Raw genomic sequence first — 21202 nt, 5'->3', positions numbered from 1 at the left:
TCCCTCTGCGCGGCCGGGCCGGGCGGGGCTCGGGCGGTTCGCGGCGCTCGGCCCGTGGCGCAGCGCCGGGCCGGGCAGCGGGTCCTCGCCGGGCGGCGGGTGAGTGAGTGAGCGACGGCGGCGGGTCGCGGGCGCCGCGCGGGTTCGCTGCGGGGCCGGTGGGGACGAGCCTCCCGCAGGTGCCTCGGCGGCGGCCCGGTGTCATTTCCTCTTCGCGCTGCGCCGGGCCCCACCGCGGGGGAGGCGGGAGGTCGCGGCCATGGCGGGGGCGACGAGTTCAAAGAAGCACCACCAAGGTATGTGTGGGGTCGGAGCGCTGCCCCGCGGCTGTGGCGCCCGAGAGCCGTCGGGTTCGGCCGCTGTTCTCCCCTCGCTCCGGGTTCTCCCTGGGCTGCGGGTGCCCTGTTTGTTCTGCGGCGGCTTCGGCTGCAGAGCAGGTGGGGAAGGCTGGGGGTGAGCAGCCTGGAGCTGGGCGTGCGGCAACTAAAGCGTCGCCCCTGCGGCCCGGCCGGGAGAAAGGTGTAAAAAAATTAAAGGGTTATGAAATATCAGCTGAGCGGTTTATTCGTATTGGTGAAGGTACTTAAAATAGCTTGCTGAAGTGCTTCAGAATGTAGAAGTTGCAGTGTGTGCTCGTGTAGCACTTAAGCAAGTCTTGTTCTCGTTTTCCTCGTAGCTCGTCAGAAGCCGGACGGGGGAAGAGGAATGGATATGGGTAACCAACACCCATCCGTGAAACGGTTACACGAGATACAGAAACAAGTCAAAGAGATCGAACAGCAAGTGGCTGTCTTCAGCGGCCTGTCTACCGACCGAGATTACAAGGAACTGGAAAGAAACCTTACAAAACAGCTTTTTGAGATCGATTCTGTGGACACCGAAGGGAAGGGGGATATCCAGCAGGCCAGAAAGCGAGCTGCCCAGGAAACTGAGAGGCTGCTGAAGGAACTGGAACAAAATGCAAACCATCCGCGCAGACTGGAAATAGAGGCTTTATTCAAGGAGGCACAGGCTCTTGTGGAACGCGAGATCACACCTTTTTACGAAGGAGGAAACGGTATAAGTGATGAATTTGAAGAAGGCATTCAGGACATTGTGCTGAGGCTTACCCAGGTGAAAACTGGAGGGAAAATTTCTCTACGCAAAGCAAGATACCGGACTCTGACAAAGATATGTACTGTCCAGGAGATTATAGAGAATGCCGTGAAGAAACAGCTGTCCCTGCCACTCTCTAATGATGTTCATCCTTCTGTCTCCAAAATTAACTCTGTAATGTGTGAGGTGAACAAAGCCAGAGGAACTCTCATTGCGCTTCTCATGGGAGTGAGTAGCAATGATACCTGCAGGCATCTGTCCTGTGTGCTCACAGGCCTCATTGCTGATTTGGATGCTTTAGATGTCTGTGGTCGCACGGAAATAAGAAACTACAGAAAGGAAGTAGTAGAAGAGATCAATAAATTGCAGAAATACCTGGACTTGGATGAAGAAGCAAATTCTACTCAGGCTTATGATTTGGCAAAAAATCAGTCCATTCTGAAAATAGAAGAGATCCGTAAGAAGATGAAGGAAGTTCATTCCTTACTTCTAAAAACAGAGAATGCCTCTGATTTGTATCTGGGATTGAAAGCAGAGTTGCAGGGACTAATTGCCCACCTAGATGAAGTGAGTCCAGGAAAAAATCCCTGTATTAGAGAGGCCAGGAGAAGAGCAGTAATTGAAGTTCAGACTCTTATAACATATATTGATTTGAATGAAGCGCTGGAAAAAAGGCAAAAGTATCCAGAGCAAACTGCTGTTGAACATCGTTGTCATAAAGCAGTTTGGACTGTACTTGGAAACTTGTCTCAAATACAGAAGGAGGTGATTTCGTTTGATGGAAACAGAACAGATAAAAATTACATGAGACTGGAAGAACTTCTTACAAAACAGCTTCTAGCCCTGGATGCTGTTGATCCGCAAGGTGACGAGCGGTGTAAGGCTGCCAGGAAGCAGGCAGTAAAGCTTGCACAGAATATTCTTTACTATCTGGACATGAAAACAGACGAATGGGAATACTGAAAGAGCCATGGCCTGACACAGAAGAACATTTTCCCCTTTGGCACCTTAGGAAGATCATTGGCAGCACATAATAAAGTATTCTGTGCCTGCTGAAATCATGGAAATTGCATAAGCAGTTGACTTGGCTATATGTCTGCTATCCCACGCAGTCACCCACTTGCCATGGCAACTGTCAGTACACCATCAGCAATTCTGGTCACTGATATAAGCAAAGAAGTGCAATTCTTTGAAGGAATAGCTTAATACTTGATCAAATAGCTTCTTTTTTTTTTTTTTCCTTCTCTTTTTCTTTCTTGTTTTTATTTCAATAGCCTTGTGCAATGTTCAGTGAATGCAGGTTTTTCAAAGACACAGAAACTTCCTTATGGTACAATACTGGCAAAACTATTTAAGGAGACTGAACATGAAAATTAGTATTAAGGCATGAGGCTCCATCCAGCAACTTCACAGCAGTCTGGATGTCCTGTTAATGTGCTGTCATGACATAAAGTACTAAGGGCAAAAAGCCTGCTGGCTTTTGGATTGTACTTGATTTATTCCATCCATCGTAGCATCTAGATATCTCAGTTAATGGAGCTATAATGCCAGCTGCAAATCAGCATTTACATAGCAAAGCCAATTATGTCAATTTTTGTAGTACCTGAGCCCTTTGATTTGCAAAACCAGGTCTTTTGTTGGTGGAAATTCTTTCAAGTTATTGCTTTAAGGTACTGAGACTTGGGGAGGAAAATCTGTACATTTATACCAAACAGATAAAGGGGATTTTGAGGATTTCAAACTGCCATCCATACACCCTTGAAAACTGCACTGAACTTTATGTAGTGGCTGCTTAGGTGTCTTTTTAAACTCTGCTGTTGTGTCTGGTTTTCACATTTGGCGAAAACATAAACAGACTTCACTTTGAAGTGAAATGTGCATTTTGGAATTATTTTTGTAAAATTAGGTAGCCAGCTATAAAGATGTCCCTAATGATGTAAGTATGTGCTACATGGTCAGGTGTGGCTTCGAGCATGTCTTGGAAGGACTTGTGGCAAATGTCTCTCTCTGCAACTCATTCACTTATTTCAGAAGCTTCATAAATAAGCTTGCTTGTACAGTTGTATGCACCTACCTTTTTATTTGTGGCTGCTAGTGCCAATCACATTTCTACTATAGCATGTTTTTTGGCATTTTTTGAAAGCATGGCATTGAAATGATTTGAGTATATACAGATATATATAAAGAATATAGATACATATATAAAGGTATATTCAATTGTGGATAATTTGCACTCAGCTCTTTCAGGATGAACTAAGGAATTAGTATTCTGTAGATGATGGTTTGCACCACTTTAAGGAGTAGAAACCGTTTCAGATGTTACAATAAATATTTTTAAGATCTATTTTTGACTGATTAGAGAAGACAGTACTGTCTGTGAGAGACAAGTGCCTTTATGACACTGCTATCTTGCACCGTCATATGTAGATATAGGAACTCTTTACTGGCAGCTTGATACATTTGTAATCTTTGCAAACTGGATTTTTCAGGTATATATCTAATTCTACTGTAGTATATGTCAAGCTAACACAATACAATAGGTGACAGTTGCCCTATAGAGTCCTGAGAATGAGTATCAAATTTGGGAAATTCATATTCTGCTTAAAAACTGAAGTGTTGGTGTGGAGGTGGGGGACTTTGGGCAGGTCTTCTGTGCCTATTGCTACAAGAATAATATGTTTGTTCATAACATGCTATGAGATGTTGATTGAAGGCTGCATACCTTCAGAGTGTGAATAGATTTTGTTTGTGATTGTGCAGGTGATTGCTTTGCAAATCTGCTTGCCAAAACCGACGTAATTGAGTACAGTGCCTAAGGCACGATTTGGCAATGACAGAATGTTTGTTGGAGGATTCTTCCTGCTCCTTCAGAGACACAACCCCGTGGAATTTAACTCTCCTTCACTAAAAAAAAAAAAAAAAATTCCCCCAATTAAAATTCCAATCTCTGTTTGAATATTATGTGGCTAACACAGAATATTAATAATGTTATACACCTGAATTATTTTACTCATTTCAAGCTCTCTACATGTTTGAATTGCAACTTGTGATTTGCACTTACATTTTTAGGAAAGATAAGGATTTGATATTGTAATGATGTTAATAATTTTTCTTTAGTATTACTGTTGGGTCTGCAGTGGTTACTTGTAGTTTGTTTGAGCAGTTTAGTGTCTGTGTTCTCTGGCAGATACGTGTAGTTTTATAAGCATTTGAGCCTCTTATGTAAAAATGAGTAAGTATAGTTATCAGATCTGTCCTATTTTAAATGTGTCTTTTAGTTTTCCTGGATGGATTGTTATGCCTGCATCTCTAAGAATGCAAATGTGTAATGATAGTGTAATTTGGCTGACTGAGTAGAGTCCAGTAGCAAGATATTATGTGAATTAAGCTTCTTTCCTTTGTTCTGTACTCTGATAAATTGACTATTTAAATTTTGTGGTATAATCTTCACCTGGAATGGGTTTAATTCACAGGTTTTGCATGAATGAAAGTAATAAAATATATGTGCTTAACAAGAAAACAAAAGGCAAAACAGAAAAACCCAAAAAACCAAAAAAAGAAATGCACAGGTTTCTCAAAAATTTGCTTTTATGCTGAAGAATGTAATTTCTCTGTTTTTCATATCCAAAGATTCAGAGAGACACAACTTTTCTTTCCAATACAGCAGGCTAAAATAATCAACAAAATGTAAATGGACCAAATGGCAGAAGCCTGCATTTTAGTGCTGTATAAAATAGAATAACTTTTCTGTGTGCTGCGTTATGTACCTTAGAGCAAAATAATCGAGTGGATATTCTGGGGGAGAGGTAATCCTGCATCATGATTCCTATTTGTTAACCAAATTTCTTTTTAAACCAGTTTTCTTTAGTTACTTCAGTATTTTTTTGTTGTTGTTGTTTGCCACTCAGAGTGGTTTTTCTGTGATTTTTCTGGATTTCTATATCACAGAAATCCAAATCTATGGAGAAGATTTTTGTTAAGTACAATTCCTACCTTTTAAACTTAACAGAAGTCAGTGTCTGTGCTCCTAATGGTGTACCTGTCTTCAGTTACTGCTGTGTAGGAGTTGACATTTGTGTTCACAGATCCAAGATTAAATATTGCAGTGTTAAATTCTTGATTATTAATACAAATACATTACCGCTTTTACTAGGTATTCATTTGAATGTTACGCCCTGATGCCTTTCTCTATTTATTTTTGAATGTGAGTTATCAGAATGTAAATTATTTTTGTCTTAGAGCAAGTGTTTTTATTAAACATAAAGACAGAAAGCTCTTTTTTCCCCCCCTCCTTCTTGAAAAGTTTGCTTTTTCACTGCTGTATTGATTAAAATAAAGTTCTTTGTGTGGATACCACTCCTACTTGCTAAATCTGGTGCCTGTTGGTTTCTCTGCATTCCCCAGCAGCAGCTTTGCAGCCTGCAGGCTTGCACGTGGCTGATGGCTGCAGCAGCGCTGGTGGCAGTGTGCAGATCTTGCCACTTTGCCTTTGGAGGATGCTGCCCGAGCAGATGAGCTGGTGAAACTGATGGAGTGATTCTCTCGGTGCAGAGTCAGCGTGGACGGATCCCAGAGCCTTTAGCAGGAGCCCAGCTGGGCTGGTTTCAGGCTGTGCACGTGAGGCAGGTGCCCTGTGTTCCCTGATGGCTCTGATGGCTCCCTGTGTTTTTTGGAGGTGCAGTGAGCCACGTTACCGGCTCGCTGCTGATGGAAATTGAGAATTCTCTCTCTGCACAGAAAGCTTTGTGCAGTTTCTGCTGCTTGGCCAACTTCAGTGAGTGATTGAAGTAAATAAGTCTCTCCAATAAAATGGGAGAAAACAACCAACAAAAATGGACAAGGGGGTTTAATGAACCAAACTGGCTTTCAGAAATGCATGTGGGCCAGGGCTGCTGCAAAATGAAGGGGTGGGTGGTACAGCCATGGACTAGGGAGCAAATGGTAACAATTCTGGTAGCAGCAAGTCATTAGATCAACTTGCAAAGTTAAATAACTGAAGGAGGAAAAAGGAAAGTGTCAACTATCAACTCCTACAAAGAAGTAGGAATTTTCTGCTTCACTAATGGGGTGTGATGAAGGCAATACAAATGAATCATGTATGGAAAATAAACCAGTGGCTTTCAACTGCACTTTCATGATCATGTCACAAGGATCCTTATAGAAGGTAAGGTTGGAAAAGACTGACTGGTTTTGTATCTTTGTACAAAGTACAATCATGTTAAAGTACTACACAGGCTCTGGAAAAGCCTTGCCCAGAAAATACAGGGTAAGAGCAGGGTTTATACAGGTTGAATGTTCCCATAGGTAACAACTTCACTGTATTTTCTTTCCCTTTTTACAATAGAGCTTATTTGAAGGAAATATATTCTTCAAAGACCAGTAAATCCTCTGGGCCATGGCTCTAGATGTTGCTCAGCCAGCTGCTGACCAGTTTGTCTTGATTGCCTGTTTACTTGTCAAAGAGAATTAACCTTGTAAGAATATTTTTTGTGTGTGTTTTGGTGCCTGAAATGGTTCAACTGGAAAACCACCATATTTTATTACACTATTATATTTATATATTGCTATATTTATTTTAGGTGTATCCTCTCCTTTGGAGAATTCTCAGCTGAGAATTTAAGGAGTGGAAGGACATAAGTACTGAGCTCATAGATTGAAGGCCTGGGGGTTCAAGCTGGCTGCCAGAAGGAGACATTTAAATGGCAGGATCCAGGAAAACGTTCCTGCTAGAGGAGACTGCTAGCAGAGACACGACCAAATGCTTTTCAGAGCTGTGTGTCTGTCCCTCTGCTGCTGATGAGCTTTCATTGAGAAAGTGGATTCTTAGGGGAATATTCCCCGAAACTCTCTAGAGCTTTTTGTTTTAGATTAAACTGAGAAATTAGGTTTAAAGCTTTTGCTGAGGTGTGGTGGGGCAGACCTGGGTATCATTCTGATTTGCTCCATGGAACAACCATGTCCACGATGTTTTCAGCTATATGGGTAGGCATGTACATGTCAGCTAAAAGCTGGTCATGAGCTGAAGAAGCTGAGAGTGAGCTGGGCTTTTGTTGAAGGCTTTGCACAACACTTACCCATTCTTTACACAGCCTTTGGTTCTGGGGACTGCCAAACACAGATGATTGCATGAGTTGCACTGCTTGACAGCTCAAAAAATAATGAGGACCTTTTCTAAGTCTCCAAACTCTTCCTACAGGACATAAATTGTTGCAGAGTTTGCCATTAGAAATGGAAAAGTACAATGAGTTTCTTAATTGGGCCATTTCTCCTCAATTAGTTTTGCCAGACAAACTTCTGTGCCACAGGAGTTCCTTGTGAAACCTGTATTTCAGGCAGCTAATCAGGAGCATCTCATGAGGGAGGAAACACCATGATGGAGTGCAATGTCCTTAGTAAGGTCCAGAACCCGCATCCCAAACCAATCTGTCATCATGGCCACCAAAAGTGCAAACCAAAGAAGCAGAGAGACAAGAAAGGCTGGAGGAAAACAAAACAAAAAACTAGTGCAGTTGTCAGGTTTGACCAACTTAATTTAGTTTTATGACAAGAAAAGCAAGCAAAGCAAAGCTGCCTTTTGGCTGGGTGCAGTTGCACATTGTCTACGCCCTGCAGTTCCACATTGTTTTCCACCCTATGTCACCCTAAGTGCTCCTCCGGGGCACGATGTAGGTGATGGGGGTTAGCCTTGGAGTGCCCTCGGGCCAGAGGGTGCCACCCATCGCCAGGGATACCATAATTGCCTTCATTCTCTCTGAAATGTGTGCTGTGGCAACTCCTAGCCCATAGAATATCAGCATGGCTTGCACAAGGCAGTGTGCAGCATGAAGGTGATACTCTGTAATAAAGTAGTAATTGGAAGGGGTTGTGTAATAACTGCTAGCAAGTCTGAGTAAGATATCTTTTGTGTGTTTATGCTGAATTTATTAGGTTTTTAAAGAAAATTCTTCATAACATTTTATTCAAACCTGGAGCCTGTGATCAAGTGTCTCTTGCTTACCTTCCAGAATGGCCCATGTTAGTACCACATGAAAAGGAGGTTTGAAGAGCTCCATGTCAATGGATATTTATGAATGGCCTCTGCTCACTCTCAGACAGGCAGTGAAACCCAGATTTTCCAAAACACTCAGCATCCAAAGTTCCCACCGTGACAAGTAAGGGCATGTTTTGAAAAGGAGCCCATGCACAGACCCAAACACTGTCATTTCTTGTCACAGACAACCACAGGATCATCCCTGCAGCTAATCAAGAAGCCACTTAAATGGCTTTGCCTCATTTCTCCAGTGAAAGGTTGTTCCAAAGCATCATTGCTGTGAGGACTGAGTAACCTTCTAATTTCCAGCATAAACATATTCATGAGAAGCTTTTCATCTCCCCTAGCGTGTAGTCTGCAATATATTTATAGGCCACAGCTGAATTGCCTCTCAGCTCTGGATACACACCCAAACAGGCTGAGCTCCTTTGAAAATCTCTATTCTCTGAATCCAAAACAAATTATAACTGGCACTTTGCATTTTTTTCAGGAGTTTTTCCAGTTCTGACAAAAAACTTCCAACTTGGAGTCCATACATGTACACTGTTGGATGTATTGTTTCAAAGGAAATAGAAAAGAAATTTTAATATTAGCTCTGTAGCACTGAAATTGTGAATTACTTATTTTCAGTATTTTCTTCATGGCATTATCATCATGCCCAGCTTGCTTTGCCATTAGAATATTCTAGCAATTGATAGTTTTGAGTGCTGAAGAGGATTAGAAACGTTTTCAACCTCTGCTATGTTGGATGGTTTTGCATCAGTAGTAGGTGTGTTGTTGTTTGAGGGAACTATGTGTGAGTGGGTTTTGTATCAGAACATCTCACTGACCATTTCACTCAACTGGAAGTGTGAGTTTACTTTGGCAGGTGCAATAGATTAAATAGTTTAAAAGGTTCTTTGGGGAGAGTCCACTCCTATTCATGGCAAAGGTTTTTGAAATCATCAGTCAAAACAGGAGACTGCTTAGTAAGTGTGGCCATACTGTAGAAAAATTATTTACATTGCTGTCATATATAGATATGTTCTAATTTTCATTATTAAGAGTACTAAAATCTCAAGAAAAAATATCCAATAAACTCAAAAACATCCTACTGTGCATTTATACACAAGTGAACATTCATACGAGTTGTGCACTGTGGTTTTCAACCTTCTTCAAGTTATAAACTTCAAAAAATACATGTGGTAAATTAAAATCTGCTGATCACTGTTGCCTTTTGGGAGCTTCTGAAAGTGCCAGGGATCACTAAGAGTCTGCAGAATACTAACTGTAAAGATTATTGCCATGCAGTAAAGCCAGTGGCTGTTTTAGAAAGCCTCAGAATAGCCTCATTTCAACTCAGTGTTTTGGAACATTTCTCAGCATCCCTGTTTTCAAAGCAGAAGCCAATTTATTGTCTCCTTTGTTTCTACAGAGCTATTGTGTTTCTGCTGTATTTGTCTCTGTCTTTTCATTTATAACCATTAATTCAGTTTTGTGGCAAATTTCATCATATCTGGTCCATCTTGTTTTTCCCAAGCATGAGTTTCTTCCCAAGTTACTAATTATTTTGTGGGCAGTATTTCCACCACGTCACTGATGGCTGAGCTATTTCTCTGTCCTGGTGCAAACCTCACAGCTGACATTTTGGGTGCATTTCTTTGGAAAAGATAAATTTTCCTCACTTGGTCAGACCTGGAGACACTGGAAAAATACATGTTCTCCACGTGAGTTACTGTGCTATGGATCTCTGGGACCCAGGGCCTGGTAGTTAAGAAGAAGCTGTTTGAGTTACAAGGCAGCTGGGAGGATTTTAATGAGCTTCATTCCTTGTACAGAAAAAAGAGAATGTTAGGAGGCTGCAGCAACAAATGAGAAACCATGAGGAGGTAGAAGAACAGCCAACAAGGTGACTGAAAATACTAATATTGCTGATATTCTCAGCTGATGGGAGGTAGGAGAAAAAATGGAGAATGGCATGGGGCTCCAGCAGGCAGCATGACAGCAGGGCAGGTCCTGAGACTAAATCCAGGCTCTGCCAGGAGTCCAGATCAAAAGGCAAGGCTGGTGCTAAAGCAGGTCTGAGGGCAGGCCAGGAACACAGCCAGAGGGTTGGGGGCAGGGCCCCAGCTCCAAATATTCAAGGATACCAATCAAAGGGGTCAATGTTTGAGACAGACTCTGCTAAGCAGTTAGGGGACCACAGGGTAAGGTTGAACCATTGGAAATTTGGTGTTGGTCTCAGGTATAAGGATGCATTCTTACAAATCCAGAGAGCAAAGTCAGCTGCTGAATACCTCAAGGACCTGAGTGTGGAAAAGGTCTGGACCTTCAGCAAGTGTGCAATTTCTGATGACATGATACAAAATTAGCCACACACCTGTACACCCAAAGCTCATGATGCAATTGCATTCTGACTTCCTTACTATGGGATGATGTTATTTGGGGTGATAATTTATAGGATGATGATTTATAGGATGATGCTATTTGGGATGATGATTTATAGGATGATGCTGTGTGACTGAGGACTAGCACATGCAATATTTGTATTTAATGCAAGGACAGTTGAGCTTGACTCACTGAAGCTGTACAGAGCTTCATGTGGAAATCTGAGTGGTCACTTCCAGTACCCATTTCAGTTTTGACACTACCTCACAGAGAGCTTTCTGGAGTGTTTCTAGCTATCCCTGTGGTATGGACATAAAGATGATGAAGATGTTCCTAGAATGCACCAGATTCAATATCTCCATTACAGAAAGGGAAATATTACTGACATTGCACAGGGGAATAAGGAACCCACTTTGAGATATCATACTCACTTTTGGTCATTCCCACTCAGGGAAGATTAATGACCACAAGAGAGGCAACACAGACCAGAAGAGTGAAGAGCCTGCTTTAGTGGAAGGCAGTAAAAGAGCTGGGTTTTGTAGCCCAGGAAAATGAAAACTGGAGAAAAAAATGTAAGATTGTTCTGTCTAAATAGGTCAAGTATCAAAGATGAAAGAACAATTACTTAAGCTAATGGATGGTGTGGGCAAAGATACAAATAGATGGAAACGAGCCAGCATGAAAATGGGAAAAAAAGGCAGTTTCTGAAGGAAGCTATATGAGATGTTGCATTGACTTGATTACCCCAAAGATACCTTAAGTCCTTGAGTATCTGCCTTCTTAACTCTTCTGTGGATGTGCTAACATATGTCACATATTTCTTATGTGACATATTTCTATTTAGCTTACCCTGCTTTGGAAATAATGCCCAGTTCAGAGTTGCTGTAAGGTTCTGTTAAATTCTTACAGACAAGAAGCCATCCTATGATGGTAATGCAGCTAAGTAACAATTCTTAAAATGTTATTCAATATTTCTTTTGAAATTCCTTATTCCATATCTGGCTCCACATTTATATAATTTCCTGCAAATAATATAAATCCTACTCTGAGTATTGCATGACTAGCTTCATCACAGCCTCAGCAGATTTCACTGACATTGGTGAGCTTGATTTCAGAGCACCCACGGGGAGTGCTGAGGGCTGTTATTATTCCTTGTTCCTAATTGGCTTTGGAGACAGTTGGTGGGAGAGGCTGCACCATCCCCAGTATGCAGGCTGTTAAAATTTAGATGATCATCTCTGAGATGCCTTCACTGTCTGTGTGGGAGTGCACTTTCCAGGAGCCCACGGCCACCAAATGAAGGCATTTTTTCATAGGAAGATGGGAAGCAGAAGTCTGGCAGACATTAAATCACAGAATTAGTGACTTAGACCCCAAAAGAATTAGTAACCCTAATAAGAGGGATGTAAGGAGAGCATTTATTGAAAACATTTGCATCAAGAGAGGATTTATATCAACAGATCATGAGTGACCAATATCTGTGTAACCTTCTCAGAGAATCCACATACTCTGCTGGCAGCCTGTTCTAGCTCTTTACTTCTATAATTAGCAAGTTTTTTCCTAACAGCTTGACTCTTCATCTAAAGATTTAAATAGTGCTGATTTTTTTTCTCATTACTCTATCTTCATGAGTCTGGAGAGTAAGTAATGGTTAGTAATAAATAACTAATCCTTTATTATTCACAGAAAATAGCTGTTTCCTCAGCTCTCCTTTTAGCAATTGCTTTTGTAGACTAAGCACCCAAACAACTTCAGTATTCCATCACAGAATAACCCCACGTTATTTACATTTCTGTTGCTGAGGTGTCTCTGCCATATATGCTCACTCTTTCTTGAAGTACTATTCCCAAAAATGGACACAGGACTGCAGCTGGGGAGTCATTGACAATTAGTAGCATGGCATAATTGCCTTTCATATTTTAGCAATTACAGATCTATAAATACAGCCAAGAACCCCTTCCTTGCAAGAGCATCATGGAGTTGAGTCACATTCAGCACAGGATCCTGCATAAGCCCTGACCTGTCTATCTCTCCCATCATGTGCAGGACTCCTGGCACTGGTCCCTGCCCCTGGCCTGCCCACAGCAAGGGGGAGAGCTGTGCTGGGCACATTTCAGCTTTTTGATCTGAAACCTCCCAAACATCTTCTGAGGAAAAAGAACTGCCCAGAGAGCTCAAACAGGGCACTTCAAGAGGTGTCCATAGTCACTAGAAACTTCATTTTGCTAAACCTTCTCCTCATTCCCACACCCTTCCTTAGTGTTACATGTTCAGCTGCTGAAAATAGGAGTGCCTTCTGCTTTCTGGCATGCTCATCTGCTCCTGCAATCCAGAGCACTCTCCTGGGGTTTTATGGGCTTGTGTAGCTCTTTGGCAATGGACACATTCCCTTCCACACAGTCTGGATTATGGCAGACAGGGCATTGTGTCACTTGCACTAGTGATTGCCAGGCTGTGTTTTAAGGAGAAGCTTTCTCTGTGTACTCTGTATTTCAGATTGGTATTCTAGCTTGGAAGAGAATGATATTTAAGAGGAAAAAGATAGATGTAAGTGGCAATCATTATTACAGGCATGGGATAATGTTGATATCTGGCCCTGAGCTGTTGGTTCCTGGGTTAATGGTGAGATCTTTGTTCAATAGCCAGCACAGTGAGGATTAGACTGGTGACCCTGGAGAGAGGGGTAGATGTCTGTGCATGACTTCAGCACCTGCCTCAGTCTGAAGCCATGGGCTGAACTGCAGTTTCCAGCCTGACTTCAGCGTCCTGCCACAGCTCCAACCCTGGCTGTGTCTGCATAGAGGGCAGACACAGATAAGCCACCATTGCAGAGATAAGCCACCACGACTGACAGCAGAGCAGCCTCTTCTCACAGGTCAAGCAGTTCACAGACCACTGAGCCTGTTTCCAACATGATTTTTGAATGTGAATATTGGGATGTCAGCTTTGGTCTCTCCATGGCCTTTCCATGGGATTCTCACCTTCCTGCTCAAACACCTGCACTGCAATTCCCACTTTGATTGCCAGCCTTAGCTTAATCCCAGACACTTCCTCACATGAATTCATCTTGTAGGAAGAAGCTCCTTCTCTCCTCCCACTGTGGAAGCAAAGGGCATCAGCCCACCTGGAGAAACACAGGACTAAAAAGGCAACCTCAACTTTTTTTGAGACTCAGACTGAGAAGATTTTGTGCAGGCAAAATCCTCTGACTGTGGATGAAAGCAACCCCTTCCCTGACATCAAAGAGTTAAAACACTTCACTTCTTTGCAACAGGCACTTGGATGTTTCCAGGCATTGTATGAGCTGCTGGGTGTGTTGGGAGTGTCTGCTGTCTGCCTGGACCATTGTTCTTTCCTTCAAGGCAGCACATCACTCTGCTGTAGGATATCTCATCTCTCCTCCTCCCTGGAGGTGGAAAACCCACCCTGACAACACTTTGCAGTGTTTTGTGCTGCTCCTTGATTTTCCTTCTGATTTGGTATTTGCTGTGACCTTTAAATCTCACCAGGATGACTCCACTTTGAAGCCACATGGTCCCTAGGTCGAGGTGTCCCTGCAGTTTGGTGGAAATAGGTTTTGTATGGGAAGGAAGGGGGAGGCACAGCAGCAATTTTCTATTTCTGTACATTGCTCCAGATCCTGCAGCCTTGCAGGGTGTGAGAAATTCCATTTCTTCTCTGCTTACCCATTTTGTCTGACATGGTCCTGTTCTTGGGCACTAGATTTGTGCCTGGTCCCCTAAATCTCATGAGGGTCCTGAAAGAAACAGGGCACAACCTAATCTGCTGCTTTCTGTCTATAACTGGAGTGCATGACGCACTTCTCAAAATAAGCTGCAGTACTCACTGGCTGCTGTGCTGTCACAGGGTGCAGAACAGGAAAAACAGTTCCTCAGCTTTCATCAGGGCTTTTATTGCCAACCTGACTTGTCACTTTTCTAACTGAAAGCAGCAGGCTTTTATTTCTTTGTTGGCTTCACCTTTTTGCAAAACAACTTCAAGAAATAAAACAAACATGGCATTTTGGAAGTCAGAGGGATTATTGCATGAGGATTTGTAGGGAACCAGATTCAGCTCCTTCACTTGTCTAAAGAACCCTGACTTTCATCCCTAAACACGTGGTTCTCCAAAGTTATCTGGAATGCAGTCTTGCAAAATCCTCAGCCTCTCCTCACTTCAAGTGGCCTGGCCTGTGCAGAGGGAGAGGAGAACCTGTCTGCTCACAGAGCCAGGAAAGCACTGGCAGATGTTTAGAGGGTGCAGATATGTCTCCAGCCACTGGTGTTACATTCCTGAAGGGGTGAGGCTGTGAGGGGGCAGATAAATGGCTCAGACAGGGCACTGCAGCTGGTCTCATCATGCGCCCAGTCAAGAAAAGACTGTGATTTTCCAAAATTGAAATACTAAAGTGGAAGAAGATGCATGTGTCTGCATTTTTCAGACTGACTATATTTCTAAAATACAACTCAACAACATAAATGCTGTCATGAAGGATTTTTTTAAAAGCCCTTCACAAATGTAAACATTAGGAGAAGCACTAAACAACTCAGTGAGCAGAAGGAGGTTTAGGTTAATAGAGCTCCTTTCAGAAAATATCATGACACTAGTGCTTAGCTAGCTTTTTTTTTTTTTTTTTTTTTTTGGTCTCTCTGTTGTTTCTGGCTTATAAATGCAAATTCTGTTACTTCAGCCAGCAAAGTCATTTGAAAGTGCAAACCCATGCACAGGAGATGGCATGAAGGGCCAGATGGTAACAGCACTATGACCTGCTTAGCAGAACAAGCACTGCTTGGGACTGGGAGCTTTTACCTCAGGGTCAATATGAACTGAAGACCCAACCTAAACCAGCTCTTACTGACCAAGAACATCCCATATTGAAGATAAAATGGCAGGAGATTTGCCTTACAACAACAACAAAAAATAAATATAAGCATGGCCAGAAGAGAAATGAGCCATGGGAAGTCTCAGTCAAAAATTTGATCCTGGCTTTCTGCTTGGTGTGTTCTTGTGAATCACAGTGTGCTGTCCCCAGGGCTTCATTCTTCCACTGCTGCTGGTTTAGCATATGGAGAAGGGCAGCAGTTCCAGGAATTGCTGTCCATCTTGTTTGTATGGCAGGGCAAGCAGATGAAGGCAATGGGAGGCCCTTGGCTGCATGATAGCAGTGGGACACACCCAGGGCACCCTTCCAGCTCCTGGGCTCTATCACAGGCAAACAGCTCCAGAGCTCTTGCTGTGAGCACAGCCCCTTCACAGGGGATCAGCCAGACTGGGGCACGGGCTTGGGCACACAGCTCAGCCCTGGGCACACAGCTCAGCCCTGGGCACACAGCTCAGCCTTGGGCACACAGCTTGGCCCTGGGCACACAGCTCAGCCTTGGGCACACAGCTCAGCCCTGGGCACACAGCTCGGCCCTGGGCACACAGCTCAGCCTTGGGCACAGAGCTCAGCCCTGGGCACACAGCTCGGCCCTGGGCACACAGCTCAGCCCTGGGCACAGAGCTCAGCCCTGGGCACACAGCTCAGCCTTGGGCACACAGCTCGGCCCTGGGCACACAGCTCAGCCCTGGGCACAGAGCTCAGCCCTGGGCACAGAGCTCAGCCCTGGGCACACAGCTCGGCCCTGGGCACACAGCTCGGCCCTGGGCACACAGCTCAGCCCTGGGCACAGAGCTCAGCCTTGGGCACACAGCTCATGCCTGGGCACAGAGCTCAGCCCTGGGCACACAGCTCGGCCCTGGGCACACAGCTCAGCCCTGGGCACACAGCTCAGCCCTGGCCAGGCCCTGCTGAGCCCCTCCAAGGAGCAGAGCCATCACTCACACCCCAGGGCTGGCTGGCTTTGTGGGGATTGCTGCCTCCTTACCCTGGCTGTGGCAAACACCACTTCTCTCTCATGCCCTCCTTTAACTCATCAAGCCTCCTCCCAAAATACTCCCATCACCCTGGTCTCAAGCCTCCCTGCCAGCTGCAGTGTCCCACCTAGGACTGCTGACAACCAAGTTTGTCCTTGTGCTGGCTTTGTCCTTTAGATTCAAAATCACATCCTCCCCTGGGTCTGTTTGTGTTTATGTGGCAGTCTGTCCCAGCACAGCCTGTGTGGGGTTTCCTTGGGGTCTTTGTTCTCAGGCATGTGGGCACATTTCAGCAGCCTGCACGTTCCTCAATAAACAACTTTCTCACTGTTTCTCCAAAGGTCTCCCATGTCTCACCAGAAAGAGCTTTATCTGTGCACTAATTCATTCCTGGCTACGTTGCCGGCTGTGATCTCTGCTTCATCTGTGGGAGTTCAGGCTGTGTCACAGTGACCACTCACACAGAGGTGCTCCTGCCCTCCCCTGCATCCCCATTGCCCTGGGAGAGCCCAGCCTTGCCAAAAACCAGCCTGGCTGCACACAGCCAGTGGCCAGGGCACTGAGAAAAGTAAATCCTCTTGCTCCTCCACAGGAGGCTGGAACAGTGCCCACTTTCTCTGGAGATGCTGAATCTGAGCAGGTAGGTGTGAGAGGTGCAGATGCTCTGACAGGAATGTTTTGTCAAGAACCAGCCCTACTGTCTGGAGACGGCGCCAGAGTGTTGTGTTTGCTGTTTCTGACTCAAAGAAAGGGATAAAAATAGGCTGGTACAGGGCTTTCCACAGAGGGTGTACTGCTGTCACACTGGTACCAGCACACAGCACTGCTTAATCTTCATTTACCTTTGTTGATATTGCATTCCCTAATTTTTTACCCCAGCAGTGTCCACCCTCTCTAACCCAGTGTCTAATGCTTGAAGCATGGATTTTTCTTCTGACCTTCTTCACAGCAGAGTGCACATACCTGGCACCCTCCTGATGAGGTGAATCCAAATTTAGAAGCATTGCCTTGCGAAGCAAATGACTTTTCATTTGATGAGAAGCACCTGGCTGAATAGCTGAGTGCTGGTTTCCTTCTAGACCTTTCGCAGAAGCAAAAAGCAGCTGTTATCCTTGTGCTGAGTAGTCTCAAACAATATAAAAAATCTGGTAGTTATTGATCTCCTGTAGTTAACTCCACAAATTCTGCCAGTAAGCAGCAGAATTTTTTTAACATCCCTGAATAAAAGCTAAGAAGGGAGGCAGCAATCTCTCTGCCAACACTGATCTGCCTCAGGGACTTGGCAGGACAAGTGACAGGCAGGCCTGACAGACCTGTCTGCAAACAACAGGAGATGGTAGAAGGTCATTTAACACAGACCTGTCTGCAAACAACAGGAGATGGTAGAAGGTCATTTAACACATCAGCTCCACCTGGGAGGAGAGAGGGCTGCACTCAGCTCCTGCTGTGGGCACCAAGTGCTTGTGGCTCCGGGCTCAAGAGGGAAATCCACATTCCCTGCATGGCCAGGGAGCTTCTGAGGGCTCTGGTGTGAGATATTCAGAGCAGCCTGGAAGTGGGCAGGCAGGGCGTGGCAGATAACCACTGGTTCATTTGTTTCCAGCAGTGTTTTCTGCAGTGTCATGGTCCTTTTGCCCTGGGTTTTAATTCTCTGAGTGATGGGTCCTTCACTGTGCAAGCTGTGGCTCCATCTGCAGTCACAGAGCCAGCTGAGGATTTGTGCTTTTGAGAGCCAGGTAAGGGAGATTGGCTGAATGGAGAGAGAGCAGAGCATTGTTTGTGTAGCTGGGATGGACAGGAAGAAGGGGAGATCTGGCAAATATCAGGGGACAATGATGAGGATGAACAACCAGGTAAAGCCAGGAAGAAATAAACAGGCTTTTCCTGGATTTTCCCCCATGGCTGAAATCTGAAAGCATTCACATTTTTTATGTACTTCTGAGGAATAAACTAAAGGAATTTGGTACCTGCTCTCTGCTTTACATGTATTTAATTAGTTTTTGCACATTCAGCTGCTAACAAACCAGCCAAGTGGTTTGTTAGCAGCCTGGTGGCCCTGCCTGCTCCCTGAGGGCAGCACAGTGGCAGCCACAGCAGCCAACAGCTGCCTGTTCCCTCTGCACTTCTGCATTCAAGGGTCCCAAAGCATTTTTGTACACAGGGCACAGCCATCATCTCTCTTTTCCAAGAAGGAAACCACAATAAAAGGAGAGGAAGTGATGGGTGCAAGCTGCCATGGGTGGCTCCATGACCCTTCAGCCCAAAGAGGATGGGGGATGTTCCAGCAGCTTCCAGTTACCTGGGACATCCAGGCCCCATCTCTCCTGGGGTGGGCTATGCACTGCAGATGGCCTTTTCTGGTGTTCTCTGCAATCAGAAAGGGACTCAGAAACACCAGCCCTGTGCAAATAAAGGTTTATCTCCATGATCTGAGCTGCACCAATATGTTTTTGTTTTCCTGAACCCACTGCTGGCATTCTCTGCACTGTGCTTCCCATGAGGCAGTCCACACTTATATCTTTGAGGTTAAGTTCACTTTTTATCCACTGTGTTTTCCACCCTAAGAGTTTTCTATCTCTGACACCCCTAAGGAAGAGGTTTGCACCAATTCCTTAGTACTGCAAGCAACAAATGTAATGTCTCCTCTGGTTTTGAGACAATGCCCTGTAACTGCTCAGGAGTCTTTAATTAAGCAGCCCAATCAGTGGCAGACATGACAGATGCTTTTCAGCAGTGTTTAATCAAGGTATTTGGGCCCATTAGACCCACAGACAAGCAAGCCAGCGTCCCACTGCAACCCTGGGTCCCTCATCCATCTGTCCCCTCCAGCATTTCCACGTCCTCCCACTGTCCTTTGGGCAACACAGGGTGTTACATTTGCTGCTCCAGCAGCCCCAAATGGAGGGACTGAGTCCCAGGCACTGGGTGAACTCACCCCTGCCTTGGTGGCCTTGAGATGCCTGAAAGAAGGAGCACAAACTGTCCATGCCTCAGCCTATGTACACTTTGTACAGGCTGCCAGCTCTTCCACAGATGTTCTAGAATTAAGGATTGGCAGGGAGCTTGCTGAAGCTGTTTATGAACATGTTCTGTGGGTGCATTAACACTGCTGCAGCCAGGGATTGCCTCTGCGGGCTGCCTCTGCCACCAGCAGCTCCTGGAGGCATCTCCCTCATTTCTCTTTCACCTCTGTGGAAGTCAGGGCTGTGATTGCAGAGGTGGCTTGTGGCTGTTTGTGTGAGCTCATGGGCAGAAGACAAGTCAGTTATAAAGAGCCCATGGGAAGAAGGGAAGTCACTTACAAAGTCAGAGCTTGCAGGGCTGCTGCAGGTTTGGGTTTGCATGAAGGACATGGGGTTTCAGCTTCGGCAGGTTTGTTTCCAATATTGCATTGATGAGGAGCAAACACAAGCCCTCAGCCACTCTGTGTCCATGTGAGCAGAGATGTCAGGGCACATGGGCTCCCCTCCCTTCCTTTCCCCATTAAAACCTCAAGATTTTTGAAGAACAAGATGTCAGCTGGTGACTCTGCTGGTCATGCTCTTCTCAGAGGTGTAGGAAACTCTGTTGCATTTTAACCTTTGGCGGCCTTGGTGAGGGAGGGTGGTGACCATGAGGTATCAGCTGGAGGCTCATGTGTCCCAGTACCTCCTGAAGATTTTTGCTCACTGGGGAAGCTGGGCTGCTCAATTCCCATTTAATGAAACTCTGGCCATGACACACAGCCCGTTTATTTTCCTTATTGGTAACTCTACATCACGAGCTTGAGTCCCAGCAGATAGCTGTCCACATCACAAGTCAAGAATAATTCTCTGCTGCTGGGGTTAGAGGCAGAGACTTTGGTTTGGGCTGCTCAGGAGTCACACCAAAGTGCTGCAACACTCCCTCTTGTTTTCACAGTCTGTGAATCATATCTGGCATTGTGAGAGTAATTTAAATAGAGTTATGAGGGCAGACAGAGGGTGCTGTTAGCCCAGATCTCCTCTGATCTTGGGGGACCCCAGTGGCAGCAGAGCTGGGGAAAGGTCCAATCTTCCCTGCTTTGGGTAACCATCATCCATAAGGAGCTCTGAGTGTCTTTTCAGACACATCCCTGTGGCCCTCCACAGGCCATCCCTGAGGTTTTCAGACCTTGAAGGGCTTTGCAGTGCAAGCAGTTAACTCTGAGTAGCTGTAAAATCAGGCAACTATAAAGTGAAAATTGAGCAGAAAAAAGGTGTTAGGTCAGGAATTTTCCAATCCAAAACTGGTCAAAACATGCCGCAGAGATCCACTATGCAAAAGTAATTGTTTTCAGAGGGCCAGGTGTTCACAGGCTGCAATGACAAAGCAGAAATAACTTAGATAGTAAATGTAAAATTGACCTGAAGGGAAATTTGGGAGTGTTTTCCGTAAGAGAATGGAGAGAAGGTGTCACTTGGAAATTTGTGTCCATCTCAGTGGGATTTCAGGGAAGCAGTCAAAACCAAAAGCCATCTGAGCACAAGAAAGATCCACACAGGCCCAGCAAGAGCTGTATTTTGGCCCATCTAATGAGCTGACAGAGGCAGTTAATAAAAATTTTGCCTTTGGATGTTGAGAAGGGGATAATTTCTGATGTATGGACTGGAGGAAGGTTTAGTGGGGAAAGCTAGTACGATGAGTAAGAAATGTGCCCACATTTAATGGGGATTTTCAAAGGGAAAAGGTGAGCTGTATGGTCCCCAAACTTTGTTTTGTCAGCTGGATTTGAAACACTGTGTTTGCTCAGTGGTAATGAGCTCTGTGAGCTCACTGCAATGTGAGACAACACTAAGGCACGTTGGTCAGCCCCAGCCAGAGGAGCTCCCAAAGGGTGATGCTGCAGGACTTGGC

At 44.8% G+C, this 21202-nt stretch overlaps 1 protein-coding gene across 2 annotated transcripts; it reads left to right on the top strand.

Moving 5' to 3' along the window:
- The first annotated feature begins 29 nt into the window (after positions 1–29).
- Positions 30–5451, top strand: BAG5 (BAG cochaperone 5). 2 transcript variants are annotated; one of them, XM_058026994.1, is made up of 2 exons: positions 30–99; positions 677–5451. In XM_058026994.1, exon 2 carries the CDS (start codon positions 706–708, stop codon positions 2056–2058), a length of 1353 nt encoding a protein of 450 aa, XP_057882977.1. In that variant the 5' UTR covers positions 30–99; positions 677–705; the 3' UTR covers positions 2059–5451. The 2 variants fall into 2 exon arrangements, with proteins under 2 accessions (XP_057882977.1, XP_057882976.1); XM_058026993.1 differs by lacking the exon at positions 30–99 and adding an exon at positions 165–296.
- The last annotated feature ends 15751 nt before the right edge of the window (positions 5452–21202 follow it).

Source organism: Melospiza georgiana, chromosome 6, assembly GCF_028018845.1.
Source record: "Melospiza georgiana isolate bMelGeo1 chromosome 6, bMelGeo1.pri, whole genome shotgun sequence".
NCBI classification, from domain to species: Eukaryota; Metazoa; Chordata; class Aves; order Passeriformes; family Passerellidae; genus Melospiza; species Melospiza georgiana.
The sequence above is the reverse complement of the archived record's forward strand: the minus strand, read 5'-3'. Positions and strand labels throughout refer to the sequence as shown.

Bases quoted from the DNA above. Each gene is read 5' to 3' on its own strand.
- BAG5 (XM_058026993.1), top strand. From the start codon at position 260: ATGGCGGGGGCGACGAGTTCAAAGAAGCACCACCAAG. The intron at 297-676 runs GTATGTGTGGGG...TTTTCCTCGTAG, and splicing joins TTCAAAGAAGCACCACCAAG to CTCGTCAGAAGCCGGACGGG.